At 33.6% G+C, this 16,190-nt stretch overlaps 1 protein-coding gene across 1 annotated transcript in view; it reads right to left on the bottom strand.

Moving 5' to 3' along the window:
* Positions 1–16,190, bottom strand: part of dpy (fibrillin-like protein dumpy) — a 297,194-nt gene that overhangs the window by 126,303 nt on the left and 154,701 nt on the right. Inside the window, exons 28-32 of the mRNA XM_089103158.1 lie at positions 15,075–15,354; positions 9,124–9,437; positions 6,942–7,350; positions 6,080–6,274; positions 1,405–1,716 (exon numbers count right to left, since the gene is read on the bottom strand). Of these exons, the coding sequence (XP_088959284.1) occupies positions 1,405–1,716; positions 6,080–6,274; positions 6,942–7,350; positions 9,124–9,437; positions 15,075–15,354 (1,510 nt within the window). The remainder of the gene's footprint in view (positions 1–1,404; positions 1,717–6,079; positions 6,275–6,941; positions 7,351–9,123; positions 9,438–15,074; positions 15,355–16,190) is intronic.

Raw genomic sequence — 16,190 nt, 5'->3', positions numbered from 1 at the left:
CACATTACAAATATAAATGTATAGTAATTATACAACAAAAAAATCTTTTCATTATAACGAATATGGTACACGTGACGGTAGAAAAGCGACCAAACAGTGGACAAATAGCTCAGAAATGGAAAATATATAAAACGTGAACAATTTATTACTAACAATCTTGCTTGTAAAACTTAATATTGGTGCGTCTATTTCAGCTAGTATCCATTAATTATTCATGAACACCATACATCTGAACAGGTATTTAAACTTACGAAAAATGGCGAAAAAAAAAACAAATAAAATAAAAAAAAGATTGGCAGCATTAAATGCTAGCCGTAGGATTATTTCTCAACAGAATAATTAAGACAAGTTTATATTTATAATGCAGTTGCTTTTGTGGTTTCATAGAAGTAGCTGGTTAATTGTATATGCGAGTATTAATTGTGTATATATTAGTTAATCTGTTTTAGTTTTATATATATATTCATTCATATTATTTTAGTTTTAGATTCTAGTTAGTTTTTGTTTTTGTTTTTAAAGCTGAAGATGCCTTGCTGTACACGGGCCACTTATTCCTCGTATTGTTTCTCTTCGGCCATAAATCCGGCTGTTGTTTCTAAATGTATTTCTTTGTTATGAAAATTTGACCTTTGAATGTTACGTTTATGATGATTTGATGCTCAATATTCTGTGTAGTTTGCTTTGGGAGTCAAAAGATGGTTAATGTTTGTATTTTTTACGAATAAGAAACGTTGCCAAATTTAGATATTTAATTTCGCTTATTTGTCTTCACAGTTTAACGTGGCAACACTGATCAAATGTGACTGCTCTAATAGCCTCATAATTTTGAAACAACCAAGATTTCTTTTCTTTTTTTTTTAATTGCGGTTTTCAGATATGAATAGACCTAAAATAGATCCAGGAGTAAAAAAAGATATTTTTATTCTGATGTCCATGGTACTTTACGACATATTTGCAGTATTTCTTGGTGAACAAAATAAAAAAAAAAATACTTAAAAAACATTCTATCCATCTTTCTTTCTACGTGCTGCTAAATAAAATAAATAAAGAAAGAAAAAAGGTATATGTCACCATTTGTACAAAATGAAGTTTCAACTTCACGAGTCAAAGAATACAACTTCTACGCGACTTCACAGCAATCAAGTAGCGTGAACACAAATATGTAGAATAAAAAATAATTAGTTTGTTAATTTAACCCCCAAAAAAATATTTAATAAAATAAAAACGCCCCGGATGTTTCATCTCCTCACCAACTAATTTTGTAGATTTTTGTGTATTTAAGCACAGTAAAAATAAACACGTTTTGGCATCCTGCCAGTTAGTATTTTTTCCCCTTCTTTTTTTAACAGAAATGATGTGATTAGACTCAATTTTCAATTCTTTTAAAAGTCGTAAAAAACTTACACATGCAGTCGCCATCTACACATTTTTCATTTAAAGCACAGTCATTATCCACCTTGCAGCCCGGCATACACATTCCATCTTTGCAAGCGATACCTTTACAATCCGCATTAGTGCGACAGACAGATGGCATTCGCATACACTCAATTCGAGCGTCACCAGTAAAACCTTCAGGACATGAACAGGACTTCTCAAATCCGACGACGTCACACACCGCGTTTAGACCGCAAGATCCAGGCTGATCGCATGGATTTATACACTGGCTACCGGAACAGATGGAGCTTATTGGACAGTCAGAATCGGATGTGCATGGAGCTGAAATTATAAATTGTAGAATTTTTTCAGATAATTTTTGGTTTCGAGTAAATAAATTCTCGGGATTTTTTTCCTTTTTTTCAATATCTGCATTTCTTGCATTAGGTCAGTAATTCAGTATGACGCTAATTTTTTTTTTTTTATATAAGGATTCTTACATTAGATAAGCATGGTAGCCTATTAGTTTTTTTTTTAGCATCAAGTTTCGACTTTGAAGGAATATTGAGGAACACGCTCAACTAAATAAAAATGCACTCTCCGCGCCCAGAATATATGTAGTACTTGCATTGAACGGAGCCTATTGTACAGTCAGAATCGGTGAATGGAGATGAAATTATTAATTGTAGGATTCGTTTTGGATAACTTTGATTTCTAGTAAATAAACAATTTCAGAAGAATTTGTTTTCTTTTTATTAACATGATTTATTTTCAATACTGTTTAGTTCCAAAATGAGTTTTTGACGTGAAAACTACAAATTACAATTATAATGAATTAAAAACTATAATTGCAATTAAGATCAAATGCAGCTAAACATAATGTGGAGTGAAATACAACGAAGTAGAATTTCAGTATAAAGTAGAACTTGCTTGTTATTTGATGTTTTTAGGGCTAACATCGCGATGTTGTATAATAATTTAACTTGCTATAGCTTTTCTTCTTCTTTGTCGTACTCCTCTATTTAATTTTTTCTTCATTTTAAGTGAGAAGCGAAGTTCAAGTTCTTTATTAATCAATAAAAAATGTTTCCCAAAAAATTAATGACCCACGGTGAGAATAACTCGTGTGTGGGCTTATATACTCAACAATAAATAAATAATACCATCTCCAGATACAGGATTAATAAAATGGCTCTTCAACTCTCCGTATGGTAACAAAAAAAAATCCCAAATAAATTCAAAATAACCAAATAAAAAATATATAAAATAAAATCAGGAGCTTCCAATCCAAAAATTATATTCATTTAATAGTTGCTAATTAAGTGATTCTTTAATCTAATTTTATGATTAACCAAGGTTTTATTCAAATCTATAAAACTACGAAATTAGTCTCAATTATATATAATGCTATGCTGTGGTGAAAAACAGGACCTGTCCCGATTTTATTAAAGCCTGACGAACTACAGAACTGCCACGGGTCAAATATGGATCGAAATCTGATTATCATTCTAAAAAAATACTTCATGCAAATAAAAATAATCAGGCAAGCAAACAAATTGGGTTATCTTATTTTTGGGAGATCTATTTGTAATAGCACTAAACTCAATCAGACAATAAATGCAAGTTCAACAATCTTTGCTAATGAGACCCATTTTGATAATAAAACCATCGAATCTCCTAAATTTTTAATACTAAAATAGTAAAAAAGTTTAAATGCTTACAACTTCTAGCTGCCTTCACAATCACAAAGACTGCAAAGAGGGGACTGCAAGAGTGCGTAGTCGCTGCAAAGAGGGCATACGTGTAACGTAAACAAAAAAACGTAAATGTAGTCGTAAAACGTAAACGTAAACGGAAAACGAAATAAAGAAGTCTAAAGGTTGTTTGCAGTTGACTGTTGTCATATTCCGAATATCACCGAAAAGATATTTTTTTAGAATCTTTGAAAATCTAATTAGTGAAAACTTAAATTATTAAAAACTTAATTATTGAAAACTTGATTATAAAAACTTTAAAATTATTGAAAACTTAAAAAAGGCACAATCCCTCTGGAGTAATTATATAACTCCGTCGAACTTTTTCCTATCTACTCATCATCTGGCTCTTATTATTTCTTTAATTTCCTTGTTTTTTTTTCTTTTTAATTTCTATTTTCCTACCTTTTCATTATCTTTATTATGGTACTTGTGATACCTACATCTACATTAAAACATCTAGAGTGATGTTACTCATGTTCAGGACTGGTTTTCTCCAGCCCCTCAAACTCTACTCTTTGCGGGAAAATACTGTGGATTTTGATTATATGCCTTTTTTCATTATATTTTATGTGTTATCTTGAAATGAGTGTTCTTCAAATTTTCTAGAGATGAAAAGAAACTGAGAAAACTGATTTAGGGAAACGAACTTTTTCAAACGTTTCTTCAAATGTTATAGAGATGAAAAGGATCAGAGAAAAATTGGAATTAGGGAAATGAGCGTTTCAAACATTTCTTCAAATGTTTGGGAGATGAAAGGGACCTGAGCAAAATTGTGTTTATGTAGAGGAACATTTTCAAACGTTTTTTCAAATGCTTAGAACATGAAAAGGATATGAGCAAGATCATATTTAGGGAGACAAATGTTTTCAAATGTTTCTTCAAATATTATAAAGATGAAAAGGATCTCAGCAAAATCGTGATTAAGGAGACTAAGGTTTTCAAACTTTTCATCAAATGTTTGGGAGATGACAGGGATCTGAATAGAATTGTATTAATGTAGAGGAACGTATTCAAAAGTTTCTTCAAATTTTTTGGGGATAAAAGGAACCTGAGTAAGATCAAACTTAAGGATACGAACATTTTCAAACGTTTCTTCAAGCGTTATAGAGATGAAAAGGATCTGAGGAAAATCAAGATTAGGGAAACTAACGCTTTCAAACGTTTCATCAAATGTTTGGGAGATGACTGGGATCTGAGTAGGATTGTATTTATGTAGAAGCACATATTCAAACGTTTCTTCAAATTTTTTTGGGGATAAAAAGAATCTGAGTAAAATCAAACTTAGGGATACGAACGTTTTCAAACGTTTCTTCAAGTGTTACAGAGATAATTTCGGAGACCACACTGCCTTTCCATGACGATAAAATAAAAGTTCAAAATAGGGATAAAATCCTTTTTAATAGACAGTGTATAGAAAATTCACAAAAAATAACAGACATTTCGGTCACTGTATATGTGACCGAAATATCTGGTATTTTTTGTGAATTTTCTATACACTGTCTATTAAAAAGGATTTTATCCCTATTTTGAACTTTTATTTTAAGTATTACAGAGATGAAAAGGATCTGAATAAAGTCGAGATTAGAGAAAATAACGTTTTCAAACGTTTCATCAAATGTTTGGGAGATGAAAGGGATCTGAGTAGGATTGTATTTATGTAGAGGAACGTGTTCAAACGTTTCTTCAAATTTTTTGAGGATGAAAAAAATCTGAGTAAGGTCAAATTTAGGGATACGAACGTTTTTAAACGTTTCGTCAAGTGTTATAGAGATGAAGAGGGTCTGATCAAAATCGGGATTAGCGAGACTAACGTTTTCAAACGATTCATCAAATTTCTGGAAGATGAAAAGGATCTGAGAAATATCAAACCTTGGGTATGTGAGACAAGCGTGATGATTATAACTAAATATGGCGCAAGGGCTGGACATGCTAGAGGTTTTTTAAAAAATTATGGAGGGATGACTTGATGAAGAAAAGTCTGGCAACAACGTGCCAGAAAGGCCAAATCTGTGACATAAAGGGCAGAAAGGCCAAACTGTGACATAAAAGCCAAAAAGGCCAAACTGTGACATAAGAGCCAAACACGACTAAACCAGCCAAACACCATATGTCAATAATAATTCGACTATATAATCCACAAGGTGGTTACAGAAAAGCTAGACGCCGCACGTAAGCCTAAGACAAAACTAAAAAGGACTTGAAACCATTGGGCACATCTTGGCAGACAGCCAAGGCAGAAGCTTTGAAGAAGGAGGAAAAAGTCTCCTTGACTTAGATTATGCTGATGATTTAAGCATCCTAGATGAAAGTGTGAGTAAAACGAATGAACTTTTAGAGGTTTTGCGAGTTCAGGGTGCATGATTAGGTTTGAAAATTAATGTTAAGAAGACTAATCCACAAAGGCTTGGAATAAGTGAAGATCAAAAGGTGACGATGGGTAACGAAAAGATTGATCAGGTGGACAGCTTCACTTACCTTGGTAACAAACCAAAGAGCCAAACCTGACATTTATGAACGAAGCAGCTCGGCCCCTTTCAGCATATATATCGTAAAAGAGAGACATAAGTGGCTGAAACACCATACATCAATAATAACTCGACTATATAATCCACAAGGTGGTTACAAAAACCTAGACGCCACACGTAGGCCTAAGACAAAACTACAAAAGGACTTAAAACCATTGGGCACATCTTGGCAGGCACCCAAGGTAGAAGTTATGGAGAGGGAGGGCTAAAGGACGAGAGCTCATCATGTTTTGGCCCAAGGCGTCATGACGCTGCACCAACTTGGAAGCCGTGTTATTTTAACCTGACTTGTAGCTTATAGTAGTTAGCCTGACGACGATATGTTGTATCAAACTACACGACAAATAATATTGTATACGGAAAGTCAGTTAAATATACCAAATTTCTTTAACTCGCAAAATTGAAATCAAATAGTATACTTACGCTTGCAAATATCCATATCACAGTACATGCCAAGCGGACAATCATCGGATTTCCCACAGGACTTGTTAGCAGGGTAACACCCCTTCTCCAGATCAGATGGGTTTCCAGTATATCCATTGTAGCAGTTGCATGCAGCAACACGATTACCAACGGTGCACTCTGCGTTCAGTCCACACTCTACACCGGTACAAAGATCTATAAAAGACAAAATAACATAAGCCACGGTTAAACCTGCACACACGGGGATTAAGAGGGAACCATCCCCCCGAGATTAGTCATACCCTCTTAGGAAAATTGCTATTTAAAATTAAATCTCTTTCCCTCTCCATTTATTTATGGAAAATACTTATATAAATAAAAAAACATTCAACCGATGAAATAAACGAGGGAAAAAAGTATTGAGAGTAAGTAAACAAAAGAGTAATTAGAAGGAGTACTTTGAACCAAAAGCCAAACCTACACATAGGGTTGAGAACCCCCCCCCCAAAAAAAAAAAATGTCATGTCCTCCCACGGAAATCATTACTTAAAAATTAATTTTCTTAAAGTGGATATTAACTGAAATTTTACGTCTACCCTAGGAAGAATGCTGATGTGGGTGAGAAAAAACTGATACAAAATTTTAAAAAGTACTGCAATAAATAATAGAAAAAAACTCATGGCAACTATAATAGAAATAATAATAGAAATAAAAAAAATAGAAAAAAACTCATGAAAATATAAAATCTGTTGAGGTTCCAACGAATCTTTTTTCTCGTGATTTAAAAAGAGAAATAAAAAAAATAGCTCGCTTCCTCTAAATTTTAAATACTAATCAAAAGAAATGATAAAATCTTCTTCTCAGAAAAGACAAAAGGACCTACCTTGGCATTTAGGCCTTCCATTTTCTTCCCCACATAAAGCATTTATTGGACAATCTGAATCTGTTACACATTCAATTGGCTCATAACAACCTTCATTATAAGCTTCACCAATATAACCATCCCGGCAGCTGCACTGATACGTTCCTCTGCCATTTGTACACGTTGCACCAGGGGCACATGGATTGGATGCACAATTGTCCACTTCTGTACAGCTTAGTTTTCCGTCACCAGTGAAGCCTGGTTTGCAGCGACAAACAGCTTCATGTTCTTCGTTGAAGCAGATGGCATTGTCGGCACAAGGGTTGTCCTTTCCACAGGGTGACACACATTTGGAGTTTGAGCAATGTCGAATCAAGGAACAATCAGAATCCACTTCACATTCAACTGCTGTGCAGCCAACCTTATCATCCTTGAATAAATACAAGAAATTTATTTAATTGTTTACTTGGATTTACTTTTATTTAATACTCGTTTTGTATTTTTTTAATCAATTTTTTATTTTCCTTATTATATAGACCCAACTATTTCCATTTTTTGTAATTTTTTTTTTTGTTTTTTCATATATTTATTCAGATTTTATTAATTTTTATTTAGTTTAGATTTTTGCCAAGATGATCTTTATACCAGTGTTACGAGATATACAATAAAATCTAGTGCAACCATCAGTTCTAGTGCAACTTTCGGTGTGAAAACACACCGAAAGTGCTATTTTTGGCAAAAATTTGCCAAATGTGCAATTTTTTTATAAGAAAAAACGTCCAAATGGTGCATCTTTACCTCATCAGGCAACAATGGCTCATAATAAAGCCCCAAAGTCACGTAAATCAAGGTAGTCAAACAAAATTTATGATAAATAATAACAGGTTTATTAGAGTAATAATAACTCAATTCGTCTAAAAAAAAGGACCCAATAAGGATCAGAAAGGATTTATTTCCCAATAAAGAGTGATAAACTTATGTTAATTAATTCATATCAATATTAAATAAATTATCAATTAATACCAATTAATATAAAGACTTAATAATTAACAGGAACAAATTTATATCATCTATACAACTAAAAATAATAAATATTCTATAGCCCCACCCTTATTCCCTCCATAAGCCCATAAAACGGGGGCTTAACGTGCCTGAAGGCCGTAAGGAAAACAAAAAGCAAAGCAAAATCAGTTAGTAACCGAACAATTTTAATTCAATATACAAGTAAAGCTTGGGCACTTACTTCTTTGTGTTTACACCTTGCACCCAGACACCACCCCTCTTGATGAGACTGTTTTTAGTGCTTTCTCGAAATTAAAAATAAAGTATTATTAATTTTAGCCTGGATAATATTTACTAGTTTTGGAACAGTGTTAATTGACAATTTTTCCCACACTAAGCAGTTTTCTGAAAAAAAAACACTAAGCAGTTTTCTGACATTTGATGCCTAAATAAGCACCCTTCCAAAGGATAGACCTTTGCAAGATAGGTTCTAATTGATATCTAGGCATAATAATTTCCCGTCAGTCGAAATTTTCTTCTTCTTCTTCTAGAGGCAGACAGGGTAAATAAAAAATGATGAACACTGTACATTGACGTCTTGCTAAGCACATGTTTGATTTGGACTTACAAGACCAGTAAGGTCCGAATTCTTGGACCTAAAATTCATCTTTAGAAAAAAAACTACAAAAATAGAAGGTTTTAAACCAAGAGAATCAACATTAAAGGGTGTTCCCCTTGAGACTGATAATATTGAAAATTTTTTGGTCCAGAATTCTCTACGGGAACTTTGAATATCGTACAAATTTCAGACTTCAGAAACCAACCTGTTTATATCCCCAAAGCACCCTGCCCCCTCCTCCTTCCAAAAACAATACAACAACCAATCCTTCTTTCAAGAATTGCGTCACCTTGAGCAGATTCTCTTAAAATTAGCGACTTGGACCCCCAATGGAAACTTTGGATGTCTGGGATTTTAAATATAATTTTTGGATTTCAGATCCCAGCCTGATCTATTTAAACCTTCGGATAGCCCCCCCCCCCCCAAAAAAAAACCAACTAAATCTAAGAATCAATATGTCAATTAAATATAGTAACTATGAAAACGTGGTCAAAATTCAATCCAACTACAGCTGAACTAAGGTCAACCTAAACTTCTAGCAACTTCCACATAAAACCGAAAAAGAAAATCCGTGTACAATACCTGAGGGTTTCCAAAGTATCCATTCAGACAACGACAGACGGGCTGATGATCTTCAATACTACATTCAGCATTCCTTCCACAAAAAGTGCCAGCGCATGGATTACCACACTCGGTGATGCCAACGTCGTTTCTTACGCATGCAGATCGACTATCACAATCGGTATCGGCTCTGCATATTGGCTCCTCAGGAACGCAGAGCCCAGCGCTGCAAGTTTGATATTTTGGGCAAGGTTGGTTTGTGCTACATGCTGGACGACATTCGCCGTCAACACACTGGTCGGAAGGAAGGCAGTCACGAGCGCTTTGACAGGGTGCTGTAAGAGCAGAAACTTAATTTTCAAATAAGGTTTAATACAAAGAGGTTCTGATTAGACCCCGGCGCCGTGCCGATGAGGGAAGACCGGCGGCGGCAGGGCCAAAAACAGCAGGCCGCGCCACGCCGCCGGTAAGATGTCGGCGGCGCGCCGCCGGCGCGCTCAAAGTTTAACCCCAAAAATAAAGTTTTAATCAGTCTTTATCAAATCACAGCTTAAATTTACAAAAGATTCGAGCCTATTTATGAGTTCAAAAATTAACAAGTCGCTGGCTGGAAACTGGTCTTCTTTGTTATTCATCAAGAGAAGTAGAAATCTGGTAGAAACGAAATGGCTGTGGCGTTTCAGAACCCTTGCATAATAGTTGAAGTATCTATTAGCTATGTATTCTTAACATAAACAATTATCAAAATTAGTAGTTTTTTTCATCAAGCATTAGGCCTACTGCATACAAAACTTCAAATACTGTATCACAAAATTCTTCAGTTATCTGGGTAAAAACTTTGAATATAAGTTTGAACTTAGAAACTTAATTTTTTCATAATGCCCTTTGCCAATATCCGCTTTATCACCTTTAAAACAGTTAAAATGGGCGTATTTGATATTCATCGTTTTTCTTTTGCTCTTTTAGATTCCTAAAAAGCCTTCCTTGTATTAAAAACGGGTTTTAGTAACAATGTAAAAAAATACATCAAGTATAATTCACGAAAATCTTGTTGATTTTTAAATTATCATAGGGGTTGGACAAATATGTTGTACGGAGTATTTTTGCTTGGCTTCTTCCTTCTTTAATTTACATGTGTTGATTCATATTTCAAAACATTATTCAACTTTCGAAATATACCATACATAAAACATAAAACAATATTTACAATACACAAAAGAACATACAATTGCAAGCAGAAATATATGTAAAACACAAAAACACTTCAACCTGTCCTGCCAATTTTTTCCACAATCATTTATATTCATTTTGAATAGAACAACTTAAAATTTCCCCTTAAAAAATAATCAAGCATCAGTTCCCAATGACGAAGTGTAGATGATCCACCTCAGTAGGCTACTGGAAGGAAAATTGAAGTTAATTTCCAATCAATGTGTCAGTCTCAACCAATTAGCTTGGTCGAACTTAAATGAATTTATATAATGGACGATATCAGAAAATTGAACAGCTTTTCGATGAGCATGTATAGCAATTCAACGTAATCTTGTATGATTCGAATATGTTTCAATTATAATTAAACTAAAATGAAAAAATTATGACGTTCGAAACTTTTAACTAAGACAGTGAACGTTTAGAAATTTCCCTTAGGGGTATTCTCATTGAATTTCCTTTCTTTTAAGATCGTGACAACGCGTGACAGGTAAGCTGGTATACTAATGAAAGTCCAAATATTAGTATGTGTAAAAACAAGGGTATATTTCAAAATAGTGTGGAGGGACAAAAAATCAAGGGGTCAACTGGTCGGAAAAAATTCTTTCAGTCAAACTTGGAAGTCTATTCTAACTGCGGGATGTGACTATAATTGTCATGAATAAAAATCAACTTACCCACTTTGTGTTGACTGAGGCTGCTTTCAATAAGAAAATTCAAGGTATTATTATTTTAATATAATAATTCCCTAACCCCTCTGTACACCATCTTTACAGGTTACCGTCTCTGCTTTAAATAAAAAAAAATAGCTTTTTCGCAACCTTGCTTTCAATAAAAAAAATCAAGGAACTAGCACTAAAATATAATAACTCCCTAGGCCCCCCCCTCTAATAATTCCCTACCCCCTCTGGACACCACATTGATAGGATACCGTCTCTACTTTAAATTTAAAAAATAGCTTTTTGGCATCCCTGCTTTCAATAAAAAAAAATCAAGGTACTATCACTTAAATATAATAACTCCCTATGCCCCCCCCCCTGGATACCATGCACCTTGATAGGGTACCTTCTCTGCTTTAAATTAAAAAAATAATTAACTTTTTGGCATCCCTGCTTTAAAAAATAAATAAATTTGACATACTATCATTTAAATATAATATCTCCCTACCGCCCCCCCCTCTGGATACCACCTTGATAGAATACCTTCTTCAATTTAATTTTAAAAAAAACAAATTTTTGGCATCCCTGCTTTCAATATAAAATATACAAGGTACTATCACTTAAATATAATAACTCCCTATGCCCCCCCCCCTCTAGATACCATCATCTTGATAGGATACCGTCTCTGCTTTAAATAAAAAAAATGATTAACTTATTGGCATCCCTGTTTTCAAAAAAAAAATTTGAGGTATTATCATTTAAATATGATAGCTCCACCCCCCCCCCCCTCCGTATACCACCTTGATAGGATGCCGTCTTTGCTTTAAATAAAAAAAAAAATTGCATCCCTGCTTTCATTAAAAAAATTTCGAAATATTATCATTTAAATGTAATACCTCCCTACCCCCCCCCCCCTCTGGTTACCTCCTTGAAAGGATACCGTCGCAACCTTAAATTAAAAAATAATTTATTTCATAATTAACTAGGTGACTGACTATATGCTTCCAACAAACACTTGAAATAATTTTAAACAGCTAAGTATTTATTGAAAAAAAAATTGAGTGTATGAGAAAAGGGGTACAAATACAACAACAAAAAATGCGAAATTGTTCATATGAACCTCAAACTATTGGAAAACTGAGTCATAGATTCGCCATGGCATTCAATAAGATCCAAATAGTCTAATTAAAAGGGAGCACACACAAAAGCCAAATTAGGCCAGTAGCCTACGAGAAATCGCAAAATACCGAAGACAATGAACAAGTCCCAATGGGGGGCCCTGGGTCTATCAAAATATTTAATAGTTTCCCAGGGCATTTGATAGTATTTTCTGCCATCTCCGCTTTAAATGAAAAAAAATATATATTTTTGGCATCGCTGCTTGCAATATATAAAATGAGGTATTATCCTTTAAAAATGATAGCCCCCTATCCCCCCCCCCCTATAGGCAATAATTAACTATTTTTTATGAATCCCACTTGTAAGGCAGCTTCTGTTTTAATCTGTAATTCCCCAACCGTGTACATAGATTATTCTATAGCTAAATTTTGTCTCAATAGAAGGTTATTTTTTTGGGGGGATGGGTTTAAAATATTTTTCAGAAAGAAGATTGGATTTTGTTTAATATATAAGGCGTTCAATAATTTAGTATTAAACATTAAGAAAATCTTATCTATAAACAGCAAAAGAAAAAAAAATTCCGCAAACTTACAATTCAGTTGTAAAAACGATCTTTATGCTATCAATTTTAAAATCCGACTGTAGCGAATGTTGCGTTCTATAATTCTATTCAACATGAAAATAAAATTCTTGACTACGAATGATTTAAGGAATTGCAATTGGGAAACTGGATTCGAAATGGTTTAAACTCATTTCATAAAGGCGATACTATTTTGTCAACATATGAATAACTGTGTATATTGCAATATTTGGAATGCAATTGCAAATTGCATCTGTCTGGTTTTTATGCAAAGTAACAAGAGACGAAAATTGACAAACCAGAGAGTAGTGAAGAATTATGGTATGCAAAGTAATATTTGGCAGGGAAAGTCACTGGTGATAAATCGCTAGGGGTGGCACCATGATTGCGTGATTTTCGGGGATTCGGAGAACCAAATTTTTTTTCGGTGTGACGCATAGATTTTCGGGGAAATACTCAAAAATTCGGGGATAGTGCAAGCCCTGCTTGATTTCTAATCAGGAAAATCGAAATACAAAACCACACGAGAAGGAAAAGCTCCAACTTTGCGGTTGACGCAAAAAAAAATTGCCGAAAAATTAATTTAAAGTCGACCGAACGCCACCGCCTTTGCCGGCGGCGGCGCTCCTGCGGGGTGCGGGCGGTTTTCCGACCCTTCGGGGGCGTTCGGACGATCGGCCGGCGCGGCGCCGGGGTCTAGTTGTGATGCAATGAGACCCAGAAAAACAGTCAAATATCCCAAGTTACAATAGAATTCCAGTTGGGTCATCTTGGCAATCTCAGCTGAAGTTAAGGAAATATTGAAGAGTGATGTAAGAAAATTAAAATATATTAATTGAACATTTTTTTTTTAATCCATGTTGAGGTAGTCTCTCGCGTCTTATTTACCAGGCATTTTAACATTTTTATGTTTTCATATTTTATTTTTCTTTAACCAGGCTCTTTTTCATTATCGTTAATATTATGACGAGATATATACATACATTTTTTTTTTTTTTTTGTAATAGTTCCAACTTCACGAGCCTAGCTCCCCGTCGGGGTTCATTTTTTTGTATTAAATTAATTAAATAAAACAGCTGAAATGTAAGACAATTAACAGAAATTTGGGTTTTACTTTAAAATAAGTTTTTAGTTACCCAGATACAATGAGAAACGAATATAAAGTATAGACATCGAAGTGTAAAAAACATAAGAAAATTAATGGTGCAAACAAAATAGAAAAAAAGAAACCTAGGATAAATAAAATACAACTACACAAAAGAGAACAAAAGCAAATTATACGAAAATTCTAAAATAAGCCGCAAACAAAAAGATCTATACCCCCTCGCTGTCAACCTCAAAATAGTTGGTGCGTTTTTATACAAAAAGGGCACCCATGGATATGTGTATAGGACAGGGAGGGATAATTTTCTAGCCATTGGAGAAAGAAGGCAATATTTAGGAAGGGTAAGGGTGCTTGATTATCCTTGCTCATGCCACATCTGTGTTGAAACTGGCGAGAATATGCTTCACTTTATGGCCCTTTGCCTTGAATTACAGGATTTAAAGAAAGATTTATTTTGAAAGAATAACTAGGGGTCAAATGAGTGGTCCGTTTATTGGAAATAATTTTTTGTGGCCTTTTTGGCCGTAGTTTTTTGTTCTTCTTCTTTTAGTGTGGCTGTTGTAATTCAATAGTGGCTATGTAAGGTCTCATGGAAATGAGGGAATTAAATTAAAAAAAGGAAGCTCTTTCGATTGGTTAATTCAGTTTTCTCCTATCATGTTTCTCCTATATAATTATAGGATTATATATATAGAATTATATATAATATAATATAGAATATATATAGAATTATATATATAGAATTTTTGTTGTTTTTACGAAATACATTTTTCCTCGATTCTTGCTTGGAGATAGAAGCTTTGGATACAATATTTGCTTTGATCGTTTCTTTAATAGTCACACAAATGAGGTAGTAGAAGTACAATCAAGGTATATGCAGTAAATTGACCCCTTTTGTTTTATCCTGAGCATATAACTCTTTTTTCAATACATTCGACACAAAAATGAAACACAACAAACAACCAAAAGACCACAGCACTAAGTATTTAATAGATGGCGTTGCATTATTTGTATTGAATATTCATTGAGCTTCCACCCTTCATTTATTATTCTATTATTGAAAATGTGAGCCAGTGTGCATTACATACTTCTAGATTTTTGCAGAGGTGGATCCAGAAGGGGGCAAAGGGGCAAAGCAGGTCAAAATTTACATTAATTATAGGAACAGACGGGGGGGGAATGCTGTTGGTAGAGCCCAAATTTCGTTGGTGCCCCCTCCCAGTGTAAATTCATTATCCACACCTGTTGAGAACCATCTTTTCATTCACTGTAATGAAACAAAATTAAAATGGCTACGAACCTGAACAGAGTCCATTGACACAATTCATACCCCCAGGGCACTGTTCGTTTCCTGTGCAGTATACTACTGGCATACACCCAGTAACGGGGTTTCCAGTAAATCCTTCTAAGCAATTGCAAATAGCTTTATGACCTTGAGCTACACAAGTACTATGCTGTCCACAGAGATTTGATGTACAGGGGTTCACGCATTTATAGTTTATACAGGCTTCAGAGATAGAGCAATCCATTGATTCAACACATTCCAGAAGATAGCATTCCTTGTATGGGTCACCAGAAGTCTGAAAGAAAAATGTTTTTATGTATATATATATATATATATATATATATATATATATATATATATATATATATATATATATATATATATATATATATATATATATATATATATATATATATATATATATATATATATATATATATATATATATATATATATATATATATATATATATATATATATATATATATATATATATATATATATATATATATATATATATATATATACCTTTGAAATAATTATAAATTTATATGTTTTAATATTATATATTCTACACATTATACGTATTTTTACATATTCTCAACTGTATGTCACCTACAGTGTGAAACAATATACGTCCATAGTTAAAATTCTAAAAGAGTCATAGGAGCTATCTTTAGTGGGGAAGGTCATAAAAGGTATAAGGGTCATCTCAAATATAGGGAGGGGGGCTAATACCTCAGAAAGTGTTTTTATACAATATAGAGATAATATTTTTGCAATTTTTAATTTAATTTTAAAACTATATCACTAGACCAGGCCAAGATCCAGGGGGCAGTTTAAATGATTCTAACCTTCCTCCTCCCAAACAAAAAAGACGTTAGCTCACCTCTTTTTTGGTACAAAAAGTACAAAAGATACTGTTTTGCCACCGTTACCATCTATCAAAGTCTTAGCAAAATTTTGGATACAGCCTTGTGCTAGTTAGGATGCCATGGCGGTTTTTAGGTGATATAGGACCTCAACTTCCCCATGGATGTCTGGTAGCATTTTTATCAACCGGCTTCAGTAAATTATTCATTTGAAGCAAATATATAATAAATATAGAATACATAAAAAATATAAATAAAT

Source organism: Artemia sp. Qi Xiang Cuo, chromosome 17 (assembly GCF_049724085.1).
Source record: "Artemia sp. Qi Xiang Cuo chromosome 17, ASM4972408v1, whole genome shotgun sequence".
NCBI lineage: Eukaryota > Metazoa > Arthropoda > Branchiopoda > Anostraca > Artemiidae > Artemia > Artemia sp. Qi Xiang Cuo.
Note: the sequence above shows the minus strand (reverse complement) of the source record. Positions and strands in the feature narration are given on the sequence as shown.